The sequence below is a fragment of the Chelonoidis abingdonii genome, chromosome 6 (genome assembly GCF_003597395.2).
Source record: "Chelonoidis abingdonii isolate Lonesome George chromosome 6, CheloAbing_2.0, whole genome shotgun sequence".
In the NCBI taxonomy this organism is placed as follows: domain Eukaryota; kingdom Metazoa; phylum Chordata; order Testudines; family Testudinidae; genus Chelonoidis; species Chelonoidis abingdonii.
The window spans coordinates 93,147,545-93,175,200 of record NC_133774.1 but is presented as its reverse complement, the minus strand read 5'-3'; the positions used below and the strand labels follow the sequence as shown (position 1 = coordinate 93,175,200).

The 27,656-nt window shown below is 40.6% G+C and overlaps 1 protein-coding gene across 5 annotated transcripts in view; it reads right to left on the bottom strand.

Annotated features, from left to right (window-relative positions):
* The window catches only part of SLC28A3 (solute carrier family 28 member 3), a 67,463-nt gene that overhangs the window by 11,465 nt on the left and 28,342 nt on the right, over positions 1 to 27,656 (bottom strand). For all 5 annotated transcript variants that reach the window (XM_032800120.1, XM_032800122.1, XM_032800121.1 and 2 more), the window contains 10 exons: positions 25,329 to 25,518; positions 22,178 to 22,322; positions 18,803 to 18,916; positions 16,350 to 16,427; positions 7,825 to 7,905; positions 7,625 to 7,705; positions 6,410 to 6,535; positions 5,079 to 5,209; positions 4,005 to 4,173; positions 2,239 to 2,436 (listed from right to left, as the gene is read on the bottom strand). In XM_032800120.1, the coding sequence (XP_032656011.1) occupies positions 2,239 to 2,436; positions 4,005 to 4,173; positions 5,079 to 5,209; positions 6,410 to 6,535; positions 7,625 to 7,705; positions 7,825 to 7,905; positions 16,350 to 16,427; positions 18,803 to 18,916; positions 22,178 to 22,322; positions 25,329 to 25,518 (1,313 nt within the window). The remainder of the gene's footprint in view (positions 1 to 2,238; positions 2,437 to 4,004; positions 4,174 to 5,078; positions 5,210 to 6,409; positions 6,536 to 7,624; positions 7,706 to 7,824; positions 7,906 to 16,349; positions 16,428 to 18,802; positions 18,917 to 22,177; positions 22,323 to 25,328; positions 25,519 to 27,656) is intronic.

The following is a 27,656-nucleotide window of genomic DNA, read 5'->3' as shown; positions in this document are numbered from 1 at the left end:
CCCTCGATTTGCAGCCACACTAACCCTAATCCAATATGGTAATACCGATTTCAGCGCTACTCCTCTCGTTGGGGAGGACTACAGAAACCAGTTTAAAGAGCCCTTTATATCGATATAAAGGGCCTCGTTGTGTGGACGGGTGCGTTAAATCGGTTTAACGCTGCTAAAATCGGTATAAATGCATAGTGTAGACCAGGCTAGGCTACAGTCCTTGAAGAAGCCAATCTAATTAAAAGGTATGGGAAAGCAGGGAACACGTAAATGGAAAACTTTGCTCCCTGCATCCTTTTCCCCATTAACTGCATTTTAAGCCCACACTGAAGTCTGAGGAGTGCTCTCATAGGTTTCCTGTTGATTAGAAGCTCCTTTGTTCCTGCTCCTGTTTTCTGAGAACCAATTTGTAGATATTTGCAGTCATGCGGCACATATGCAAGAGAATGTTTGTCAAGTACTCACTCTATCTGCTTTCCCTAGAAATGGCTTTGTTTCTTGTGATTTCCCTGCCTTCACTTGTACTCTCCTAGCTTTGAAAAACAGGAAGCCTTGTTGTTATGGGCTGTGGGGGTGGATCAGAGTGCTCTCTCTCTCTCTCCGAGAACATAGATATATTAGAGGGGTCTGAGGCTGAATAGAAGTTAAATCTGAAAACCCAGACACCCTCATGTCCAAGCCATCAGGTCACACTTAAAATTGCTACTAGCAATTTCTAATTCCTGCAGTAATGATAATAATCCTTTGCACCACAGCATAGGTCAGGAGGATGAAGGGGACATGTTCCTCTCAATGCAGATGCAAGACTAATGCAGTCCCATCCTTGATTTCCCCCCTTCTCTCCAACTTTGTGTGTGGTTACATCACTAATTCCTGGCTCTGCCATTCCCTCCGTCCATTACCTTGGGAAAATCTCTTAACCTCTGAGCCTCCCATGTTTCTACATCTGTAAAATGAGAGTGATATTTATTTTACTCAAATCTATCTTCAGTGAGGGGGGAAATGATACTTTGCAAAGTGCTTTGAAACCTATGGATACAAATTCTTATGAGTGCTGTGCATGATTATTATTTTCTCATGTGAGGATTTCAAGCTCTTTACCAAGGACAGTTAGTTTGACTGCCTGTATGAACCAACAACAGTAGCTCTTCTGTGCCACAGAGGGTAATAATAAAGTGAGATGTGACCAGGTAGCCAACAGCATTCATCTTTCAAAGCTCAGGTTTACCCAGAGATTTAGAGCCACATACTGTTCTTTGTTAGGGTACAATGAGTTAATAACTCTGCTGTTGGAAAATATTCCATAGGATCTTTAATGACCATAAGTGGTTAAGATATCAATTTTAAATTTTATCTGAAGAGAGGGCACCTGCAGTATCACCAACACTGGGTCACAGATTCAATCCTGGCTCATAAGGATGGATGACCAGAAAACAAGGATTTTGTTTTGTTGAAAATATTTTGAGGTTTTGACATATGGTTTTGTTCCTATGCAGGACAAAAATGAGACTTTTTAAATTTTTCATAAAAAAACACGAGAGAGCCCTTGCCTGATTCAGAGCAGGTTCTTGAATCTGGGTTTGCCACATCCCCAATGAATTCTCTAATCATCAGGCTATTCTGAGGTGCATGGGGCGCTCTCTGTCTTTCTCGCTCTCATTTTGACCAGAAATTCTGTTGGGAAAATTTTGGTAGGAAAAAGTTGTGTCTAAATTCATTTGACCAGCTCAACTCAGAAAGAAGAATGCCACCTAACTAGGTCTTGTCTACCTTGGCGATTTGCCTTGATTTCACCAATCAAAACCAAGCCTGGCCCTATTAGTGCAAACCATGAGCTTGGGCTTCCAACTAGTGTAGCTACATTTGTACCTGGCCATTCTGTACTAGAGTAGGACAAATTCCCAGTAGGGACAAGACCTTAGTCTCTAATGCCACTTCCTGCGGCACACTGGGCTTTCCTTGGAGTTCTTTAATCCTAGAAGTCACCAGGCCTGACCTTGTCTGGCTGGTAAGAACTGACATGCTCACAGCCCAGGATGACATGGCTGCAAGAACATAGCTGGGTCTGGAGAAGGATGAACTTGTAACTGAGGTCCATTGGGGAAAGATCAAAAGAGGTTTAACACAAGAGAAAATGTCAAAGTAATGGGCCATATTCATCCCTGTTGTGATTCCACTAAAATCAGTGGAGCACCATCAGGTAAGAATTGGGCCCAGTAAATCAGTAGACTATAAAATGTTACTCACGGTCATATATTGCTTCATGCCACCAATGTACACGGGCCCACCTTTCTCCCGCAAGTGGATCAACATTGAAAGACGCTCGTAAGCCACAAATTCATTGAAGAAAGTCTTGTAACCTAGGAGTCCACCGACAATAAAACTATCTTCCCAGTCTACCCCCATCATAAAAGAAAATGGCATGAAGACATAAGCGCAAATGATCTGCAAAATATACAAGACAGAGAGAAGGGCCGGGTGCACAAGCCCAAATATTTGCTAATCACAAGAGAAAACGTCAGTCAAAGAATGAAGGTATCTGCTAAATTCTTTAAAATAAACTTCTGTATATAGTTTAAAAAAGTATGTAAAAATAGTTCTTGGCATCTTGCTGCTACCTCTCTAATAGTCTGGGGATTTTTAATGGCAAGGTCTACCTGAATTATCACAAAAGTAGCAATTTAAGGCTCAGCTTCAACCAAAGTACTTAAGCATATAGTTTAATTTTATGCCTCAAGTTAAACACATGCTTACAAGCTTTGTTGGATTGCGGACTAAAATGGGGGCCGTGGTTCAGGGAATTGGTAAGAGAGATGGAGGTTTAATTTCTCATCTGACGTAATCTGGTGTAGCTATACTGAGAAAATGAGTGTTAAAAAATATGTTAGCTAACATGTTTTAATTACTGTGTTGACCACCACCTAGGGTAGACAAAGGGTCTGTCTGTGTCTAAATGATGTACAGCTTTAGCTATACTGGTATAGTTAAGCCGTATACTCCCTCCTTGTAGTGATATAAAAGTGCTTATAGCAGTATGGCTTATTCCTGTATGGGAAGAGGAATAAGCTATACTAGTACGAGGCACCTTTATACCGTACAATTGTGCTTATAATATTTTGGTAAAAAATACCTCCCCCGACCAAAATAGCTATATCTATACAAAAACTGCGTGTAGACCAGGCCAGAGACCATTCGGTTTAAGAAGTCTCTTAGCCCAGCAAAATGATGTAGTTATGTCTTACAATTAAAAATCTACAAACTCAGCTAACACATTTTTAAACACAACTTTGTCTAAACTAGGAACTAATTGCTGTTCGAAACCATGCCAATTAAAACAGTTTCTGAAACACCTCTTTTTCCCTGTGGAAGGGCTGGTCTAAACTGCAAAGTTAGGTCACCTTAACTACACCGCTATAGGCTGTGAAAAATTTCATACCCTGTGTGATGTATTAAGCTGATGTAAGCCCTGGTGTAGACACTGATAGGTCAACAGAAGAATTCTTCCATTGACCTACCTCTCAAAGAGGTGGATTTATTACAGCGACGGAGGAACCCCTTCAATCAATGTAGTAAATGTCTACACTACAATGCTATCGCTGTGCTGCTGTGCCATTTCTTGTGTAACATAACCCTCACAAGCTTTGTCTAGGTAAGGATAAAAGACTCAGTGCAGTGGTCTGAAACGAAAGCCATTGTGGGTGTTTAGTGAAGTGTTAATTGTGTGGCTGGTGCATGCAAATAGCTCTTCGGGTTTTTCTATTCATTGACGGTAGCTCTGGCACAGATTAGAGCTAAAGCAAACTCACTCTGCACAAAATGGCAGCCTCTTTGGGGTGAAGTCATAAACATTGATGGCTGCAGAATGTTTACATTGCAACAGGTATTTTTCACAGATAATTTTGTTATATAGGGATTTAAAGGAGTTGTTCTTTTAAAAAGAAATATATATTTAAATATCCAATGTTTGATTAAAAGAAAGACAAATCATGAAAAAAAAGTTATGGGAACAATACCTCGAAGTTCAGCTGTGGGTAGTTAAACATATTCCCCAACCAAGACAGTGCTGAATCAACGAAAGAGAGCAAAGCAAGAAAGGCGATCAGGTTCACAGCAATGTTCGCCACCAGTGGGATGGAGGCAGAGGCACCCTGACTAGCAGCTTCCAGCAGGTTTTTTGAGTCTCTTTACCAAGGAAAACAAAAAGAAAATTTGAAAACTAGAGACATTTTGCAGTTCATGGACAAGTTGAAAAACAGTAAAGGTTACATTACAGTTGATTATAAACTAGCTATTTACATTACTGGACACCGGCCTGGCTCTCTCAAGTGTTCTGGAGGGGGTGCAGAGGGGCACCATGTGAATGAAGCCTCTAAGAGAAATTCTGGCAGATTCAGAATTCCTCCCAGGAGATCCCAGGAAGTGACCTTGAAGATGCCCTCAAGCTTTGCCATCCTTGGAAAGAGTGGAACATGCTCCTCATTCTTCTTTGGCTCTTTGGGGCTTTGATCCAAGGCCTACTGCAGTCAGTTGCAGTACTCTTTCTATTGACATCAGTGAACTTTGGATCAGGCCCGGGCACTGCTCATGCCTGCAGAAATGAAGGTGTAGGCACTATGCTCACCACAGGGTCAAGGTCAGGCCTTACACAGAGGTGCAAGCTGATGAGGAGAGGCTCCTTGCATTTTCTGCCTCTTTGCACTCCTCCACAGGGATTTTCTTGATCAAAAATTATATGCACTGAATTCTCTGATTTTTGTATGCAAAATAATCCACTCACCTTCACTTTTGCTTACAGGCATTTAGTACGTGCTACTGAGTAAAGCAAAGGCAACAATAAACAAATAAAAAAACATCCCGTAGAATTGCCCTGGACTTTTGCAGTTCTGTCTCTGTGAAAATGCCAGTGGGACAGCTACACCTCTGTACAGCTTGGTCTGTTTGCTCTTCATCTGAGTTCAGAAACTATTTACTTTTGGTTTTCTTAGTGTGTAATTAGTATAATGTATGCAAAAGCATTGTATAGCTCTCATCAATATAATATTTGAGCACCTATGTATATTGCTATTTCTAGGCATAGATCTACTTACCCTTTCTCCATTTTTATACCACTCTTCAGAGTTATTTGGGGTATTTTAGTCTCAGGCCAGAATAGTTTGGAGATAGCCAGTGATGCTGGTGCTGACATCACAGAAGCAGTTAGTAAATGGGAGGCTGAAACCTGGAATTCCAGATGCCAGAAAATAAACTTTGGTCAATTCATCTCAACAGAACATAGAAACGGAAAAAAATTCCAGAGAAAGGCAATGAAAATCATTAGACACCTGGAGGATTTTTCATATAAGAGCTTGAAAGAACCAGCATTGTTTATATGGGAGAAGAGTAAGCAGAGGTATGATACAGGGATACAAAATAGCGAATAGTATGGAGAAGACCACTTGTTTACCTCTGATGATAACACCCTCCCCACTGGCAGAAGCTGTGGCAAAAGCAGCAATAGGGGAGTGAGAATCAGACCCCGTAGCCTCAAAGCCCCTGGACAGCAGTGATGTCAGCAGACTGCAGTCCTCAGCTGGAACTCTGGACATTCTTTTCTTCTTGATTGTTTGGTCTGACCTCCTTCTGCCTATATTCTTTCCACTCTCTCCCACACAGTCCCACATGCATCTTTTCATCCCTCACCTCCTGCAGTGTCTTGCCTCCTTTCCTTCCTTTTCCTATTCCCTTAATCCCTTAGCCCCTGCCCTTATAATGTATATTTTTAATGGCTTGACAAACATCAAGTTAGTTTCACAGTCACCCTGATCATTCTGTGTGTATGTTGTATCCCTTTCCTTCATCTGTCTGTGGTGTCTGTTAGACTATAAGCTCTTTGGGGTGGGGAGTGTCTTATATGATTGCCTAGTACAAAGGGGCCCCAATCTTGAATGGGACCTTTAGGTGCTACCATCATATAACTAAATAATAATAAATCTCAGAAAAATCTGCCTGAGATCACTGCTAGGATCCTGGAGCAGTTGAACCATGGGTATATTCCGCTATGCCAGTTCCTACTGCATGTAAACTATAAATATAAATACACAAATACATCCATTATTCCCTCTGCACTAGAGCTGGATGAATCTCTAAATTACCAAGGTAAACTTTTCTGCTACTGAATGCCACACTAAAGGTCAAGTCAATGGGTCTAGTTTCCCATACACATATGAAGATAGTTATAATGGGAATTACACATATAAACCTTGGACACGTTGATGGAAGCATTAGACCCACTATTGGTCAGGAATCTCAGTTACAGACATTCTTCTGATTCAAAGTGCTGTTTGAATTTGAATCCATAATACCCAGAAGGGAATTAGGACTGCTACAGGTGCAACATGTAAAGGGGATTTGAACACACACTATATTTTTCCCTCCTTACCCCAAAAGAAATGTATGCTCCTAAGACACTGCCAGCGATGGTTGAGAACCCTGAAGTCATGATTGAGTGGAGTTCAGACTTGGTAACATACGGTAAATAGGGCCTCACTAGAAGAGGAGATTCTGTCTGAAAATGAGAAACAACAGTCAAATGAATAATTTCTGTATAAACCCTCACAGAGTGGCCAGTTATTTTATGAATTAATGCTAGACACAGTTCAATCACAGTGTCTTTGGTGCTATCAGACAGTTAATGTTTGTGCTGACGAGTGCTCTGAATATGGGGCTTTCTCAAGGCTAAGTGCTGTTTTTCAGGTAGTGCAATTGTGCTGGACACCCACCTCACCTGGCTGAAGGTCATTTCTTGTTTGCTTTAATGTAGTGGTTCCTAATCTGTATTTTTTTTTTTACTGGAGTCCTCATTGTCCTTTATGTCCTAGGGCAGGGGTAGGCAACCTATGGCATGGGTGCCAAAGGCGGCACGCAAGCTGATTTTCAGTGGCACTCACACTGCCTGGGTCCTGGCCACTGGTCCAGGGGGCTCTGCATTTTATTTTGTTTTAGATGAAGCTTCTTAAACATTTTAAAAACCTTATTTACTTTACATACGACAATAGTTTAGTTATATATTATAGACTTATAGAAAGAGACCTTCTAAGAACGTTAAAATGTGTTACTGGCACGCGAAACCTTAAATTAGAGTGAATGAAGGAAGACTCAGCACACCAGTTCTGAAAGGTTGCCGACCCCTGTCCTAGGGCCATGTCCTCACACAGTTGACCCCTTAACTTATGTTTCTGCCATTCTCTCGCCTGTCCTTTTCTGTTTCTGTCCCCTTTCCCCCATTCTTATCCTATTTTCATAGTCTATTAGTTTTTTTCTTCTTTTCCTTTCTTTCTATTTTTAGACTAGTGCCCTCTTGAGGGGGGTCTGTCTCCCAGCTTCATGCCAGAGCTTCATGTGTGAACATAGTATAACTTTCAGAATTTACCCGATTGTGTGTCATTGATGATTTATAAACTGATGGAATTCTGGCTTCCAAAAAACCAAGCATCTTACCTGGTACATTAGAGTCCTAACTTCACACAGAAGGGATGTTTATTGGAAACAGAAGCTCACTAAACAGTGGTATTTCACTTTCCACAGTCCAGGATTTCTGTCTTTTAACAGGTGGGTGATTAAGGGTACTAGCCTATTTTTCTATTTCATAACTCACGTGTCCCACAAATATGTTGCCAGCTGCTACTAGGGACTCAACAGGAGTTGTCCCCAAGGTAACCTGCATTATCCAACCAACCTGAAAATGATAAACATTAAATTTTAAAAATGCCACAGTTTGACTCTATGAGTGCAACAGCTGTATAATACTTGAATATCTCAGATAAAAAGCATTAACAAAATTCTGTGACATGGTACCTTTTTAATGAGCCATTGCATGAATCCAACATGGTAAAGCATAGACACGACTGTGCTGAAGAAAACCACTATTGGCAGGACCTAATTTGAAAACACAAAATTAAGTAACTTACAATTTTAAAGAGTTTTTCTTTTCTCTCTGTCTGAAAGAAAAGGCCAATGTCTTTGAGATACATTCTGGTTTTGAAATCTTTTAAAGATCTTGAAAGCTCAATCATTCAACCTCAACTATTCAGTTCAGAAATTGTTTTACTCTGGAACTCCTAGAGTTGTTTTCCATGTAGATGTGTTGAGTTTGGATGAATTGCTTTTCATGGATTTGGATACTTTCCAGATCAAACTGTGATAGTTTTGAAATGGTTTCATAACCATATATTGCAGGTTGGCTGTAGCCATAGTTAAAGCACCTCAGTAGTCCGCACTCGATACCTACTGGACATTAGCAGCTGCAAATATCTGGATCAAAATTCTGTAAACTTTGTGCGTGTTTCAGATGTGGAGTTTGGTAGACCTGCATTGCAAAGTTCAGATCTGGAAGCAAATTTACCCATTGTTATATGAGAACGTAAGAATGGCCATATTGGGTCAGATCAATAGTCCATCTAGCCCAATATCCTGTCTCAGACAGTAGCCAGTGCCAGATGCTTCTGGCACTTGGAGGTTTAGGGGTACCCAGAGCATCAAGTTGCATCTCTGACCATCTTGGCTAATAGCCATTGATAGAACTATCTTCCATGGAGTTACCTAATTCTTTTTTTAACCCATTTATAATTTTTAGCCTTCACAAAATCCCCTGGCAATGAGTTCCATAGGCTGACTGTGTGTTGTGAAAGCAGCAGAGAATCCTGTGGCACCTTATAGACTAACAGACGTTTTGGAGCGTGAGCTTTCGTGGGTGAATACCCACTTCGTCAGACGCAGGTAGTGGAAATTTCCAGGGGTAGGTATATATATGCTAGCAAGCAAGCTAGAGATAACGAGGTTAGTTCAATCAGGGAGGATGGGGCCCTGTTCTAGCAGTAGAGGTGTGAAAACCAAGGGAGGAGAAACTGGTTCTGTAATTGGCAAGCCATTCACAGTCTTTGTTTAGTCCAGAGCTGATGGTGTCAAATTTGTGTGTTGTGAGAAGTAGTACTTCATTTTGTTTGTTTTAAATCTGCTGCTCATTAATTTAATTTGGTGAGCCCTCATGCTTGTTTTATGTGAAGGGGTAATTAGCACACCTTTATGCACTTTTTCCACACCATTCATGATTTTATAGACCTCTATCTTATCATCCTTTAGTCATCTCTTTTCTAAACTGAAAAGTCCCAGTCATTTTAATCTCTCCTCCTATGGAAGCCATTCCATTCCCCAAATCATTTCCATTGCCCTTCTCTACCCTTTTTCCAATTTTAATATCTTTTTTGAGATGGGGTGACCAGAACCGTGTGTAGTATTCAAGGTGTGGGTGTAACATGGGTTTATATAGTGGCATTATGATATTTTCTGTTTTAATATCTATCCCTTTCTTAATGGTTCCTAACATTCTGTTAGATTTGTTGACTGCCGCTGCACTTTGAGCAGATGTTTTCAGAGAACTATCCACAATGATTCCAAGATCTTTTTCTTGAGCAGTATCTGCTAATTTAGACCCAACAACTTTGTATGTATAGTTGTGATTATTTTTTCCAATGTGTATTACTTTGCTCTTATCAACACTGAATTTCATCTGCCATTTTGTTGCCCAGTCACCCAGTTTTGTGAGATGCCTTTGTAGTTCTTCGCAGTCAGCCCCAGACTTAACTATCTTGACTAATCTTGTATTTTTGGCAAATTTTGCCACCTCACTGTTCACTCCCTTTTCCAGAACATTTATGAATATATTGAACAGCACAGGTCCCAGAACAGATCCTTCAGGGACCCTGCTATTTACCTCTCTTCTTTGTGAAAACTGACCTATCCTACCCTTGGTTTCCTATCTTTTAAGCAGTTAGTGATCCATGAGAAGACCTTCCCTCTTATTCCATGACTGTTTAGTATGCTCAAGAGCGTTTGGTGATGGACCTTATCAAAGGCTTTCTGAAAGTCCAAGTACACTGTATCAACGGATTCACTTTTGTCCACATGCTTGTTGGCCTCTTCCAAGAATTCTAATAGATTGGTGAAGTATGATTTCCCTTTACAAAAGCCATGTTGACGCTCTTGTTCTGTATGTATGAATGAAAGGAAAATTTTAATTTGGATCTTTATAGGTTCAGGTCTAGATCTGGATCCAAGTTTCCCAGAAGTTTGAGAGGGTTTGGATCAAAGGTTTTGGTTTGGACCCATGTTGACCTGACATTCGCAAGATCAGGGGCAACTTGCTTATCACACTCCCATCTAGTTTAACTGTTGATTAACAACACACACAGTATTAACAAAGTCCTCTTCTTGTCATTATTGAGGTGAGCTCTGCTCCCCTTGTAACACTGATTATGTCAGTGTTGGATGTTTGAGCTTTGCAGCAGTGAGCAGAGTCACTAAGTTCCTTAAAAGTAACTCCACAGGGATCTATTCATTGTATGGCAGTGAAACTGAAGGAAAAGAACTTTTTTTAAACATATGGTTTAAAAGAATCACAAATGAAGTAATACAGGCATGGCCCACAGTCTGGAAGGTAATTAGCTGCTTTTTGTTCTTCATCCTGAATTAAAATTAGATCATTTGGTATGTATATATCTTAAACACACAGGAACTCAATATTTCTATGCTAGTATGTAATAGGGAAAAAACCTCTCAGTACAGGTTCACGATAAGCCAGAGAGATAAGTAATGTTTAAATCAATACCTCTAAAGCCAGAAAGCTTTTTAATTGTGCAATTGAAGGAGTCACATGTCATAAATAACGAACATGAACAGAATAAAAAAAAAGTATAAAAAAATCAAATGCATCAGTACTAAAGTATTTGTAAATAAATTCAATTCTTAATTATCCAGAGGAAAGTTACTACCATAACTTATACTGATGAAGTTCGAAAAACACCCTCTCTCAAAGTGTATTAATGTGACTCATAGCCATAACTGCCTCTGCCCTTCAAAAGAGTTACTATCGGGATACTTCTAGCTTGACCCTATTCCTCTAATGCATTTAATCATTTAAATTGATATTAGTTCACAGTCAGGGGAACCTTTAGCATTAGCTTGTGATGCACTGAGAGTTCAGGATTTAGGGAGAAGTATCACAGAAGTGAGATTAAATAAACCATCAAACGGCCACCACTCTCTTTTTCTAGGCATAATCCTTACAATGGGTCCCAACTTTCTTCTTATCCCATATTCTGTACTTAAACTTGTATCCTTACAAGAGATGCAGTTAAATGGAAATTCCTCAGATTCTAGGAGCATGATTATCCTGCAGGAAAGCATTGCAGGGAGAGGAAGAAGCCTGGTGGCCATGAATCTCAAGTAGCAGATGATCAAAATTACAAGCAAATATCTTTCCTTTCTCACAGACCAACTGGAGGCAGAAGGTTTCAGTGTAGCTGTGGGAGTGTGTGACAAGTTGGAGAGGGAAAGAACAAACGTGCCATTTAAGAAGTGACACTTACTACTCCTCTGTCATTCTCATTACACGTCAGTGGCCAATGCTGTTACAGGCTTGTCCCTGATAAAATCACTATACAAACTGACTTTAAGAAACTGAGTTTTAAAAGCAGTTTGCCATTGTGCACCTGAAGTCAATTACAGGTCCAGTTTTTGTTCCCAAAAGTCAGGATGTTCCAATTGTGATCATCTGCACCCTTGATTGGGTATGGAACTTGGTGAGTTAGTTTTTAAAAAATCAGTCCCTGATTATTTAATATGATAGCAACTTTGTGTCAATGTCTTCAACAGAAAGTGGCACACAACCAATTAGCATGTATCTAATTACTGAGATGACCTGTCATACCCAGGCTAGCTTTTATTTAGAGCATGGAGGAGTCAATTTGAAAATGTCAGACTTTCCTTCCCTAGTGTGACCCACAAGAACTGAACTACATGCAGCATGTGATAAATTATTTTCACATGTTGCACCCGCCCTGATTTCTCAGTTGTGCTGTGCTCACTGGCCCATATTAGACAAACACAAAGAAAAAGACCTTAAGTTAACGTTAGGGAGGGTGCAAAAGCAGAGCTGTTTTGAATGTAGGAATAACAGCCTTAATTCTCACCAATATGCCTAGGTCTTGCAGGGTTCTCTAAATAGGGGGCAGTCACATACATTGTAGATACAGAAAAATCTATGCACAGCAGGCCAAGTTAAGGGTACAGAATCAGCTCTCTTTCTTTTGTTTGGTTAGTTAGACTGTGAAATGTATTTGACAATAAAAGGTCAGATGCTCCCCTCTGTTCTTCACCAGGGAGCAAACATGCACTGATTACATGAAACTGGGCTAGAAAATGCAGAAGGAGTAGGGTGGACACCAAGTGTCATGCTTCTTGGGCCCCCAGGTGGCTCTTCCTGTGCACCACTCATTTGCGGTTCTGCGGGTGTATGGCTACCTGAATCAGAGATAAAAGGGAGATTTTTCCTGTATGCTCTCCCCTCTTGCTTTCTAGGCTGTGACCATGCATGAAAAATGTCAGCCCAAAGAGAATACATAAGAGAACGTTATGAGTAAGGCTACTATTTAATCACAGGTATTTGTAGTAAAAGTCATGGACAGGTCATGGACAATAACAAAAAAATCATGGCCCATGACCTGTCCATGACTTTTACTAAAAAGACTCCTAACTAAATCTTAGGTGCTGGGTAGGGGGGGCGCTCCAACAGATGTTGCTGCTCTGGGGGGGTGGAATTCAGGGAGATGCTGCTGCTCTGTGAAGGGAGGGGGCACCACCACCGCTGCTTCAGGTGGGGGGCGGTCTGGGGCCCTGCCACCACTGCTGCTCCCGGACCGTTGCTCTGGGGCAGTGCCCGGGACCAGCTGTCTGGGGTCAGCCGCACTGGCCACTGCAGGAGTCACAGAGGTCCCAGAAAGTCACAGAATCCATGACTTTCCGGGATCTTCGTGAAAGACTCACAGCCTTAGTTATGAGCAAATGTTAAGAAGGTCAGAATAGAAGCTGGAACTCAGCCTTAACTATGCCCTGCTCTACCTGTGCCCACTATGCTATGCTAATGCCCATGAAGGTGAGTAAGGGCTTGTTTATGTGGAAAAGTTTTACCAGTTATACCAGTATAATTACACTGCTGTCATTAAACCATTATAGTTATACCAATATAACTCACTGGACACTCATCTACCAAAATACAAGAGTCCTCATAGGGAGTTATGTTGGAATAAACATAGCACTTCAAATTCACATTCTACCATATACCAGAATAATTTCCTTGTGCAGACAAGTCCTAAACCAGGAATAAATTAAATAAGAGTGAACATCTAAATGGAAAAAGTAAGTCTCAAAAAGCTTTTTACGATTGTATGTCTGTTAGCTACAAATGTTACATTCATTGCTATTAGTGTAATAACCCCCCAAATAAAATAGAACTATCTCGTTGTTGTACCTTTATAATATGTTTTTGATTAGCCCCACCGTTACACATCCATGATTAATTCTGATAAATATGAGGAAATCACCTTTGGACCTACAGAAGTGTCATTTGACTTCTCAGCCATGTCACCTACTGCGTATGTAGCGCATGACTCTGAGATGCTGAGTACTCAGAACTCCCATGGAAGCTGGGCATCTTGCACAATAAGACCCCAAATAAGAAGCAGGTGGCAGATGATGTACAGGTGCATTCTAGGTTTGAAACCCTTGGAAGATTCTCCAAACTCAACCATTCAAACTAGACCATTATACTTAATGAACCAGAAACCTCTTGGCATAAAGAGCAAGCAGTCAAAAAACCCAAAATCCAATAACATTTCATCTCAAAAGAAATATAAAAGATTTAATTTTGACAAGTAAGTTTTAGCTGACCTATCTTTACTTATGTCAAGAGGCAATTGGGTGTGATCTTCTTACTTTATGGAGCTAGGAAAAGGGTAGCATCACTTGCCTACAGAGATGATATTTATAACATCTCTGTTTGTGAGAGTAAATACATAAATAATGGGTTTAATCTGGGCTATATTTTCAAAAATAGGTCTACATTGTGCCTGAAAAATATGCATGTACACACACAAATATGCAATAGTATGCATATTAAAATTAACCATTTTCTGCATGTATATACATATTTTGTATGGGTAATTACTGCTTTTGAATCTGCCTGCCTATTTTGTGGGCACATCTTGGATACCTGTTTTTGAAAATGTTGCACTTTGTGTATTTAGTGAATGTGACTGCAGAGGATAAATCCTAGCCCATATTTTCAATGACTCTTGCCCATGTATATAGGGATGTGCTCTTCTGTGTGCACAGCAGGATGGCTGTGTACAGTTTTATGCATGCACTTACTCTAATTAGCAATCTGATTAGAACTGTGTGCAGCCAAAGTTGAGGTCTGGACACTAAGTCTCATTGCAGACACTGGGTTATTGCAAAGGGGCAATCCAATTATCCTGCTCATTCCCCCCCTTTTCTGGGCAAACACAGTTTTGGGTGGTACCTCATCATCTCTTTGAAGCTACCGCAAAATACAGTGCATTAGAGTTCCACTTGGAAAGAATGGAAGATAGTAATATCACTTTTGACCAGCTTGATACCCAAGCACTGGAAAAAGACATTGCAAGGGTTGGAATATGCAGGAGTTAAATGGACTGGCTGGGTCTGTCTCCTTAAATATATCTTTTACTCAAATTGGAGGACGTCAAAATCCAAGATAAACCAGACTGATTATCAGCCAGAGGGAGGATAAGAAACTATTTATGCACCAATGTGTCCCAGTTGCTGCTTTTTTTTTTTTTTGGCCTACAGTAGGTGGCCCATAGGCCAATGGAGGGCTGATGGGAGACTCAATCACCTGCTTGACATGTAATTAGCATGCATATTCCTAAACTGAGCCATGTGGAGTTCTGAAAATAAGCAGCATACACACAGTTTTGAGGCCACATCAACCATGCAGCCCATTTTGAGTTGTCTGTCCTTCACTGTGAACGTATTCTGCTAGTATCCAATCCCACTTTAAAATTTCCACGTGTGTCTTTCTCCAGTTTATTCCATAGAAAAAGGCACATATGGATGTTTGAACACATGTAAACTTTTGAAAATGTGGCCTGAGCTAACATATCAGTCCACCACATGATTTTATTATTGCTGGAGCATTTTTTGAAAAATAGGTTATAGCTCCATGTGCAATCAAATTCTTATTCATGCAATGCACTCATCATGCTTTCACAAAACATACCGTGACTGAGCATAGAAATGGTCACTTAGGTGCCCGACTGTGTAAAAAGTGAGAGAGTTGGAAAAATGAAAAAAAAAAATTTGAAAGAAAAAAAAATATGTTCCCTTCTGTTTTTTTTTGAAATGTTGGGGTTCTTTTGCTGATTTTTTTTCTAAATTTTTCTAATTTTTAGTAATAACCCAGTATAAATGTACAATCATGGGAATTGTGCATGGAAACAGAGGTATACAATTTCTCATGAATTGTGTACTACGTGTACCTTGGGCCCTCAAGGTGGCAGAGAGATTCAGTGGGTCAAGTATGATAACACAGTGTTCCCCTGACTGGATTTTATTACTCAATGTTTGTGTTCAAAGTGCACTAACTATCGTCTACAAAAGAAACAAACCAGGTTGGTCTTATATAGCTAGGAAGCTAAATGAAAATAATTCCAGTCTAGGCTATCATCTCAGTCCATGGGAGAGAAAAGGTATAAGAGCTTGGATAGAGAGACATTTCAGCTTCTTATCTCCTGGAACAATGAGATCAGTGATAGCCCATTTCCCAAGCTATCTTCCCAGGAAGGGAGAGGAGAAAGATAACTTGTTAGCTCTTTCAAAGAAAGTAAGTACTGTTGACCTGTAATGAGCTGTAGAGAGAGCCTTGGGTAAAAAAATGCTTAATTCAAAACAGCTTCTCATTTTGTCCCCTAAACAGCTATTTTTATGGAGTTTCTTGCCTTCCTACTGATGAACCTTATTGGCCTGCACCCTCCAGCCCTGCCTCCTCTAACTCTTTCCACCTATCCATGGTATCTATAAGACACCTATTTCCATGGTATCTCAGTAATCGCATCTTTCCTTGAGTATTTGTGGGAGGGAGGATAAGATAGGCAGAAGTTAACCCTGTGCTTACCACTGACCAGGTAAGACCTCTGTATCCTGCCATGCCTTCATTTTGAAAATGTGTCTGCTAATACTGTCATCCTGTCGAAAATGTAAATTGCTGCAGCTGGGTTAAATAAATTTAGAGCAAACAAATGCATAACATTAAATGGCAAATTTAATCCCCAGTTCCCCAACTTTTTCATAGTGGGGTCACATCTTACTGGAGAGATTGTCCCCTGGACACTTCCTCTCCCATTGGTAATTTCATACATGCTGTAAATCATACATGGAACATGTTTTCCAACGAAACTCTTTTTGTGGCCAACTATATGTAAAATACCATATATATAATAGCTATTTACCTTAAAGGCAAATAAATGATCTGTATATTTTTCACCAAACACAAATTTAGCACCGTCATCAGAGTATTCCAGGAAAATCTAAAGAGAAAAAACAAACAAACAAAGCATCTGTTATAAGCACAGGGTCACTGCTAAATAATAAGCAAATATTGCACAGATTTAAAAAAATCATAAAGGGTGAGATTGGCTGTTAGCCTTATTGCAGGTTTTTGTGGGGAGGTGAGGCGCCTTCCTTCTATTCTGCAGCTTGTCCCATGAACAAGTACAATTGTAGTTCAGGATCTGCTCTCTAGGACCCAGTGGTGAACATTGCCTCAAAGGGAGCAGGTGAGAGACACAGCCATAAGACACACTTGCCCATCTGTACTAGACTACTGAGCTGGCCAGCTGTGGGAAGGGGAGTAGTTTGCACCATCCTAAACCTTCCCTTGGGGTAGGGCAGAACCACCCAGCCATCTGCTCTTTATTCATTATTATTATTATTTAGTATTTGTGTTACAGTCATGGCTAGTGGCCTCAGCTGAGATTGGGGACCCATTAAGCACAGTTCAACATGTAGTAAGAGACAGTTCCCGCCCCAGGACAGTGGCGAAATGCTAGTCCAAAGGAAGTGTTTATTTTTCGCTCCACACAGATGCCATTGAGGTGCATCTGCACATTCTACATGCTGTTGGCAGAACTTCACAGGGCAACTATGAGCAATAAGTTAACCATTTTCAAATTGAAGCCTGAGGGCAAAAAGAAGGTATTGTCAAAAGAATGGCCATGTGCCAAGTGGGATCAATGTTTGAGTGGCCCAGCCCCATCTGAATCAGAATGGCAAGGAAAGGATGGCAGGGACTCTTGTTTCCTGGAGATTAGTGGCCATACTTTAGGGTTCATTTCTGCAGGGGGTAATTATATTTTAATAAAATTTTTATGTGGGAATAGTGCCGCATTGTTTGTCTACATTGGATTATTCACCTGTACCTTTTAAGAACTCTCAGAGAGAGACACAATATCTTTTTGTGCCAAAAGTTTGAATTCTCCTCACTGTATAACACTCTGCCCACCTTTTCCACTGTTACTCTCCAGCAGTGGATGGTTTTTTTACATCAGTTGTCTTGCAGGCTGGCCACATGTAGGAGCTCACACTGGATGCAGCCTCCACTCCAGCAATGCTACAAAGTCACGCTAGTTTCAATGAGCAGCTTCTTGTGCAGAATTCTATCTCCATCTCCACTTATGTTTCTGCCACCAATGCTTGAATTTTATTCCTTCTGTTTCTTCTATGGCAGGTCGTCTGAGAAGCATGGGGTCTGTGGGGGCAAGGAGTGTAGGCTTTGGTGCTAGCGTGACAGTGGCTGTGGTGATAGTATTTCATTAGATCTTCTATTACATGGCATTTTAGTGGACAGAGTTTCTTGCAAGAATGTTTCAGAATTGGACTATGAGCTTCTGTGAGTGGACCAGTATGATACTCTTGCCTGGTGATGGGGTGGGTTCTGATTTCAGCTCAAATGAGGTGATGGTCAAACAAGGATGGGGCATGTTCTAATTGTTATTCATTAGGCCTGCTCTACATTACAGGGCTGGTCGACATAAGTAGCCTTGTGTCAACTTAGCTATGGAAATGTCTTCACTTAAATTTGGCTCCCAGCAACGGAAGTGCCTCTCTATGCCAATTTAGTAACACTACCTGCCTGTGTGGCATAGCCTGATGGTTGATGTAATAAGGGTGACCCAGTGTCAGTGTAGACACTGTGTTGCTTATGTCAACTGTAACTGGCTTTCAGGAGCCATCCCACAATGCCCCACACCGACAAAACAAATGATACAAGTGCTCTTGGTGAGGACATGCACAACCAACACAAGAAGTCAAGTGTGCACACACACAAGTGATTTAATAATGGTGGTGGCTGTATGACAACGTAAGTTAGGTCGACATAATTCTGTAGTGTAGGCCTGGCCTTAGGCCTGACAACTTGGCATAAGAATAACATGCTCATTTGAAGACAGTATGCAGAGAGAAATGAGGTGACTGGATCTGATTACTGGGTAGGTTACCCCACAGAGGACCCTATTTCTCCCAGGAAGTCAAAACAGTAAGGATCTGATTCTGCTCCCTTTGACTTCTATGGCAAAACTCCCATTGACTTTATGGAACACCTGGTGCATTAGCCTAGGAACATTTCATCCCAAGAGGAAAAGAAGGTGACAGTTGTGTTCAAGAAACAAACATTTGACTCTGATAATCTGGCTGACTGTTTCTAGTGCCATATTCATATGTAACAGAAGGTAGCTCTTCTGAATAGTAGGGGACTGCAGACTTATACTGTGTAGAATATATACAACTTTCTCTTATTTGTGTCTTGTTTACTTTTGCGGTCAACATGCTCCTGTTCTAATATAAATACCCCAATAAAGAAAATGTTAAAAAGAAAAGAACTTTATTTTTTTGGCTAATGCCTTACCTGTATCTGCCTACCCAGCCAATTAAATACATCAAATCCTGCTTTAGTCCTCAGAGTAACAAGTCCAAGAATAAACTGCAATCCAATTCCCCAAAATACTGGTCTCCAGGCAACCTAGCCATACAGAAAAATGAAAATACAGAAATCACTTGATATGAAAAGAAATATGTTAGTTTAACATACATATAATTAATGATAATTTAGCTACATTGTAGTATATTGGGGCTACCAAATGGAGCACAGGGAGGTTTCATCTCTTTGATCCAAGTTAGAACTGCTCAGATAAAGATGGAGCATTGCATGCTGAGCCCTGAAGAGCACAAACCATGAACAATAAGAACAATAAGAAAAGAACAAGAGGCATATCCCTCCCTGTATATAGTACAGAGGTGAAATAACTGTTATATGAATGCAATAGACAATGAAAATGTTAACATGATTCTTCTTTCATCATAGCAGTGAATATATCACTACATGCTAATATAACATCACAATGTTGCTCATATAAATGGATAAATCATTGGGCTGAGAAATAGGAGACTACTATTGTCTCACTATGTGATCTTGGTAAGTCATTGCACTTGACTATGCCAGTTTCCCCATTTGTAAAACAGGAAGAGTGATGCTTCCTCAACTTTGTAAAGTACTTGAACGTCTATGAATAAAAAGGGCTTAGAAGAACCTGTGGGCTCTAGGCTGCTGACGCTTCTGCATAGGAAGTTTAGGCTGGGTTTTTGTTAGAGGACCCCTGGAAGCTAGATACTGCAGGACGTACCACTGAGCAGGGCCTGAGTGGCTGCCCATGCAACCCACTGATAAACTAGGAAGCCAACACAGGGACTGTCTGAGCAACAATGCTTGCTTGCTCATGCCCTAGGCCTTGCCTTGCTTTGGACCCTAAACTCTGACTTTTGACCCTGGTTCATCCCTGACTGCTACTTGCCTGCTGCATCTGACTAGGTGCCTAATTCTGACTTCCTGGTATCCTGACCCAGCTTGATGCTGACTTTGCTACTTCCTTCCTGCCTGCAAGTGTTCCTGAGCCTAATTTTGTGGTATCCTGACCTGGCTTGCCCCTGAGCCTACCACTTGTCTTCAGACTGGAACTAGTTAACTGACTGGTGTACACAGGCTGCCCATGGCCTGGCCCTGCCAGGGCTACATGAGTGTTAAATATTATGATTACAATAATATACAAGCATTCATTATTGGATTATTCCAGGGGTGACCAACCTGAGCCTGAGAAGGAGCCAGTATTTACCAATGTACATTGCCAAAGAGCCACCATAATACATCAGCAGCCCCCCATCAGCTCCCACCCTTGCTCCCAGTGCCTCCCACCCACTGGCAGCCCTGCCAATTGGTGCCTTCCTTCCCTCTCGATCAGCTGTTTTGTGGCGTGCAGGAGGCTCTGGGGTGGAGAGAGCCAGCACTCCTGGCACATTGGAAAGTTGACACTTGTAGCTCCAGCCCTGGAGTCGGTGCCTATACAACGAGACACATATTAACTTCTGAAGAGCCACATGTGGCTCCGGAGCCACAGGTTGGCCACCCCTGGGTTATTCCATCTGGAAATGTGAATGGATGACTATAACCCTATACTTCAGGCTTTCTGCTCTGCTATCACAGTTTGTATATTGTAAATCTGATCAATTTACAAAGACTGAAGTAAGGTACAGCCTTGCTGATTTGCTCCCACTTTAATAAAATAGGCCAATTAGATGTAATGAAGACCCATGGGAGAACACCAGATCTGGCACTTATTAATTCTCACTTCAGTTACTGGTAGTAATGCTTTGCAAAGGATTATGGGGTAAAAGTCAAACAGTCATTTCTCAGGAATGGAAGGGGCTGTCAGGAGGACAGAGTGACAAAATGAGCATCCTCTGGAGTTCTAGTGATGCTCTTTCCCTTGGCTATGAAAAGCTTCAGCATAGATATAGAAGTGTTCCAGGAGGCTTTGCGCAATCTAATGAACCAGACAGTGGATTAATGTATGACTCAGATGAAAAACACTAGTGCTATGCATAAAAAGAGCAAGTAAAAACTGAACAGGGATTTCTGGCAATAAAAGCACAACCTTTCCAAAAATCTGTCCAGTGCAGAGTACTGAAGCGGCTATCACAGTTCCTTGGAAAACAAAGATAAATAAACCAACAGGCATATTTAGAAAATATAGTGAAGGGGTAAGTAGAGTGAATTAGAGCATAAGCCTTGCACCTCTGAGGGCCTTTGAATTAATACTTTGCACTCTTCATGCTTCCCTCTTTCCATGGAGTTATACCCTACCTAATGCTAATAGCACTGGTCATTGCTACTAGGAAAAACAACATCTCTGAAGTACAGATTCATTTTGTATTCAGTCCTTAAATAGGCAAAACTCCCATTGTGGCAAATCCTGACATTAATAGGAGTTTCATCTGATTAAGGACACAACATAAGATGAATAAGGACTGTAGGATATGGCTCATTGTTTTTTAAAGTTTTAGGAGATACTGAAGTGTGCTTCATTCCATTTTTCCATTGATGCTCCCCTTCTCCCTTTTACTGGATACTACCAAAACAGATTCATGCCGATACCCTTCTAGCAAATGTGTCTTCATTGTCAATAGGATTATTTGAACATATGTAGAAAGGGACATAGACCATTGAAGCCTGAGTGCCAGCCAAACAACAAGGATAATTTTCACCAATTGACCCTGAGCTATTAAATGTAACATGTACTGTGTTTTTTACACAAAGTCAGAGTGAAATGGTTTGTTTTCTTATTATAGATAAATGGTGAAAATGTACTGTATAGACTTGTATTTCAATTTTACAGAGCATAGAAAATGTTATAGTCAGAGTCTAAATCTAGAGAATCCTAGATTTTCTGTTGCTCTTATTGGGCACAATTTTGCAACTCTCACGCGCATTTTCTTATTCAAATTGAGTAGTGTTGTATGTAAGCAGTTCCACTGTCTTCACAAAATACACATTGACTTCAGTGGAACTCTTAACATGAAGTACCACTCAGCGTTAGTAAGGGTTTCAGAGTCAGGCCCACTGTGACTGCTGGTTATCAGAACAATGATTAAGATTTTTGTAAGTGTACAAGTATTTGACCAAATGCATCCATGCTTATGACCATATAGGTATCTCTCAATACTACATTAAAACTAAAGTTGCGAAGTCCAGCACTCAAGTTAGGAAATGCCAGAATTCAGGTTGCCTGTGTAGTACGGTAAATATAGTAACTACAGTTAGATTTTTAGAAAATTTATATCATTATGCATAAATTGCAGTTGGCTGGGTGAAACTGTTCAGTCCTAGTGAGTACATTCTTGAGACCTGGTCAAAATGAAGGAAAAGATCAAGAGTTAGCCAAATACTTACTTTGGTTGGGTATTTGGAAAAGATCAACATCAAGAGAACATACATCATAAGCCCACCAAAGGAGATGAGCTGATTGGTTCCCTGTTTGGCAGTGTCAAAGATGAGCCAGCAAATGATAGCTGCAATAAGAGCTATCCACACCACCCTATCAAAAGGGAAACAAATATATCATCATACACAATATCTTGATAAAAAGAAGATCTATCCATTACTCCAATTTCTATTTTATTTTAGTTTTTTTCAGATCAATACTGCTACATCAAAGACCACCCATCTCAGCCTCTGAGCACCGGTGGGAAATTCTTAAAAATACATCTCTACATAAATAGGCAATTACCCAGAGATAACATTACCCTAGCAGCAATAGGAATATAATAAGAATCTGTCAATCACATAGGGTGACCGGACAGTAAGTGTGAAAAATCAGGATGTGGAGGGTGGGTAATAGTTGCTTGTATAAGAAAAAGCCACTAATATCAGGATGGTCCTGATAATATTGGGATGTCTGGTCACCCTACAACCAAACCACCACCAGAATCCTTCTCTAATCACTGTCAAAATAGAGGAAAAATAGTTTTGCTTTTTTGCACAACTGTTGTTTCCATTTTAAATACTTTGTTGAACTTTCAGATATTTTTGGACTAGCTCTGGCTTATCTCAGACACAGCTATTAATATTATTGATTACCATCTTAGGTACCTATTTGACCCCCATTTTGGCCCCTTCACAGTCTTCAGTGTAGGTATCCTAACAGCCGTGTGAGAGATGGAAGTGCTAATATCACCAATTTATAGATGGGAATTGAAGCACACAGTGCTTAAGGCCCAGATCCTCAAAGATATTTAGGTTCCTAATGTCCACTGAAATTATTAAAAAGTAGGAGCCTGAATAACTTTGAGGATCTGGGTCTAAGTGGCTTGTCCAAATTATACAGGAAGTCTGTGAGAGAGCAGGAAACTGCACTTGGGTCTTTTGAGATCCCCGCTAGTACTCTAAACATTAGACCATTCTTTCTCTCTCTATAATTGTTTCCCAGGAAAAAATAATATGTGTGCCCAATAACAACATGCCAAAAGCTACAAATAAATGAATAAATGTGTGGCACAAACCAATCAAAATTAAGAAAAGTCTGTATTGCAGGTTTTACAATAGGGCAATGATGTGATTGGAATATTTGAACAAGCTACTCTAAAATTTTTCCCATTATCCTTTGTCAAGTCTCAGGTATCAGAAGTACATGTGCCTGCAGAGGGGGGAGGGACTGAGGAATCTGTTCGTTAGCCCATTTTAACAACAATATCTTCTCTTACCTATAACCAAAGAAGGAAGCAACAAACAAGTTGCACTTGGCTGGATATTTGTATAGCTTGTCTCAATTACTGTAAATCAACACAGTATACTGATCATTTATTTTATATGGTCCTTACTACTGTATTATCTGAACACCTCACAAACATTTGTAAAACCTGTCTGTGGTAGGGCAGTACTGTTATCCCCATTGTACCAATGGGGAACTGAAGCATGCAGACCAAATGATTTGTCAATAGTCAAGCTGAAAGTCCCACATCATCACGGAATTGAACCTAGGTTTGTCAGGTCCAAGCTAGTACCCTAACCACTAGACTAGCCTTCTTCTGTGTTATTAATCAGCATGCTTATTATGCTAGTACCTAAAATGGTCCCTGCCCTGAAGCACTTACAATCTAAATAGGTGATACACAGGGCGGGGGAAGGGGTAGAATGCACAAACAGAGTGAACAATGTGATGGCAGAAAATGGCATGTTTGTGCCACATTTTTTATTAATTTTTGGGGTGAGGTTTACTTAGGAGGCGATCAGAAAGGGAAGGAGGGTTAGGGGGACAGGGAAGGGGAGAAGATGGTAAGAGGGGCAGGTGTGGAGTGAACCTGAGGTAAAAAACAGGCTGGGAAGTGGGTTGGAGCAACAGCCAGTTAGCATAGGGCAGAGAAAGTCCAGTTAAAACTAGAGAACATTCTCTGAATGTCCAGAGGTCCTGGCTTTGGCTGCTTCTGTCCCTGCTGGCTAGAGTGTCTGATTGGCTCCTCTCTGCAGTTTTCTACCACATGCACCATCTGAATCCTACTGCCCCCAGAGTGTGTGTGGGGGTCTCCTCTGCACAATTTTGAGTTCAGAATAGTGCTGGGCAGAGGGGGTGTTCCCAGCTTGTTTCCATTTTGCCCCCTCCCTCCCAGTGAACATGCCACCACTGTGACTACTTCTGTTCTGACTGTCTGGAGACAATATAATGTTCAACTTTTATAATTGGATTGACTGGTGTGATGTATACACTGGTGTCAGTCAGGATTAACTCCAGTGAAGCACTGGATTTACATCAGTAGAGATGAGAGAAGAATCAGGCCCTTTATGAGCACATATGTCTGGGAGCATTCTCCCCATAGAAACACTTGAAAATTCCTGCTATTAAGTGCAAACAGATCCCTCCCGAAGACCAAAAAATAAAAAAATAAAAAAAAATTGCTCTTCAGAAATGTTCTTGAGTCCTAGAATAACTGAGAAAGCGGTGTGAACTGCACCAGAGGCAGGAATTTTGGCCAATTTCCTTTCTCTTTTGTGTCAGGATTTTAACAGGATGGGAACCTTTAAGATTCCCCTCCAGTACATCACTCTAATGTGGTATTCCTTTTGCTGACAGGTAGGGGCCAGGAGGAGTTGATCCTAAGTGCTCCAAATAACCAACCACTTTGTTAATAACATGTTATTTTGCACAGCAGACATGTTTGTCTCCCGAGGAGTAAAATTATGCTCAGATACCACAGTGATGGGGCCATACAATACCTAGACAGATTAGATATAGATATAATACATTGCAGGCTTCAACAATTTATTCATCGTAGATATGTATAAAGCCCTGAGAATTATGCTTTTTAATGGGGAACCTGACACAACTTGAGAGCTAAGAAATGGTTTGAATAGCAGTGATCTAATATTGGAGAAAGATTCATTCAGGGTGCTTATTAACTTGCATTTACATTCACTTCCCAGTGAAAACAGTAAAATGGTTTTTTAAAAATGTCCCAGTGAAGTCATAAAATTTATAAACAGCTAAAAGGCTAAATTAACTTAATGATATTATGTCCCTCTGCATAAGTAAGAAGCCAGTTTCATTTACCATTTTAGCCAAAACCACTGTTGTTTCAGAAACCTTTCACAAGGGGAAAAGAACTCAACTATTTTGTCTTCATATCTGGCTATTAAAAAATCCCAGCAGATGAAGAAGATGGCTAGAACAGTGAGTACAAAAAGTGCCAGGGCTCTCTGAAAATTCAGGACACATGCTGCGATGACTATCATCAGGTAAGCTGTCAAGGAAACAAGCATATGTATGTCAGTTACACATGTCCTGTAAAAAAAGCAAACAAGCAAAACACACAACAGATGGCTATTTACTTACTTGAGCTTTAATTAGGAAACAGGAAAGCAAAGCCCGGATTCAGGAAAGCACTTGAACATGTACTTAAGTTCCACTTGATTTCAATGAGACTTGAGGATGAGCTTGAAGCTAAGCATGTGCTTAAGTGCTGTCCTGAGGATAGCTTCCTGATTCCTGGCTTAAATGTCGGGTTGGGTTAAGGGACTTTTGAAGGCTGGAAGCCAGTAAGAGGGCAGGAAATATTTCTAGGAGGGAGAGAGAGAGAGAGAACTAGGCCCTGCTGAAGTAAGTGGCAACAGTAGATACCAAAGCTACTACATTGATGTGCGCACTATAAACATTTCAGGGATAAATAGTTATGAGGAAGAGGAGAGCAATGCAGTTAAATAAGAATGGTTGGAACCTATAGCTAGCAGATGGGATAGGAGGAGAGATGAGATGGGACCTGGCTCATGGACATGGGGCAGGGATGAGTAAGGGATAAGTAAAGAAACCAGCAGAGAAGAATCTAATAACAACTGATTTAAGGTGTACATTAAACAATAATCTCCAGATTAAACAAGAAATAATTTTGCTCCTGTATTCAAGTAATCCAAATAAAAATGGGCTTCTAGGGGCTTCCATGACGTGTTTCTGGCTGAATAAAGCCTACCATATATTAGAAGAAGGCAGTTTCTTTGATCACTGGGGCAAAGTGAAACATCCTATGAAGCAGCATGTGTTCTATGCACAAACAGAGTGATTTAAAAATAATGGTGCCTATTCCATAAATAAGGAGAAGCTTTCAGAGATCTATCTCTGCAACAAGGGCCTGACTCATAGGCCACGTCTATACGACGTGCCGTATCGGCGCGTTACAATCGATTGCTCGGGGATCGATATATCGCGTCTCATCTAGACGTGATATATCGATCCCTGAGCGCGCTTACATCGATTCCAGAACTCCACCAAAACCAACGGAGTTCTGGAATTGACATGGCGAGCCGTGCACATCGATCCCGTGCGGTGAAGACGGGTGAGTACATCGATTTCAGCTACGCTATTCTCGTAGCTGAAATTGCGTATCTAAAATCGATTTTCGCACTTCGTGTAGACCTGGCCATAGCCTGCTGAAATCAATGGGAGCCTTTCCACTTACTTAAATGGGCTTTGGATTAGGCCACAAATTTGCTGCCTGCAGTAACTAGCTACAAATGGATTTGGCACATGACAGTTTCCTGGATAAAATGTAGGGCAACAGAATACTTAATACACATAAATAATTACCTGCTTTTGCATGCCTATAACAATGAAGCAGTAGTTTCTTTTCCTTTTGTAAGGCAAGTTGTATATATTAAACACTGACATGTTCTTGGGAAGCCTCTCTCTTGAGTTATTCTGAGAGTTATTGTAAAAGTTTAGGTCGGAGACCTCAAAAGGAAGCTCATAAAAGGACAGAATGGAACAACCCAATTTACTGCACAATCAGGAGAGGGACAAACAGGACCATTTGAATGAGTTCTGTACGTATGCTGGAATGCTGAGGCTTTATGGCATGACCTTTCCATAAAGAAACACTTTGGCGTGGGCACTGAACGGCTCAGGTAGGAGAATATTAATAGGACAAGGAGCCTTTCACTTCTAGAACACTGATTTGAATCCAGTCTAAATCGATACTAACTAAAAATCATTAGTATCTCATTGCTGTTTAGTGGTGTATAGTATAGGAATTTGTAGTCTCAAGCAAGCTCCTAGAAGATATAATTTAAGATAACTGACCCCACTGTCTCAGCAGAGAAACTGATCACTGAATGGACATGGTAACTGAACTACCCTTTTCATCCCTAAATGTAGTCTGTCCAGGTCGGAGATGAAGCATATTGGTGGCACAGCATATGGAAGCTTCCACTATTATTGCTCTGGCTGTATTTGTCTGCTGAATAAATGGAGAATTTCAGTCTGGAACCATTATCCAGGACTAGAATTCACTTTAATCTCCTATATCTTCTCAAAAACATTCAGAAAGATTTGATAGACTTTTATTTGTAAAAATGTCTCATAGTTTTCCAGTATGTTATATCAATTAAA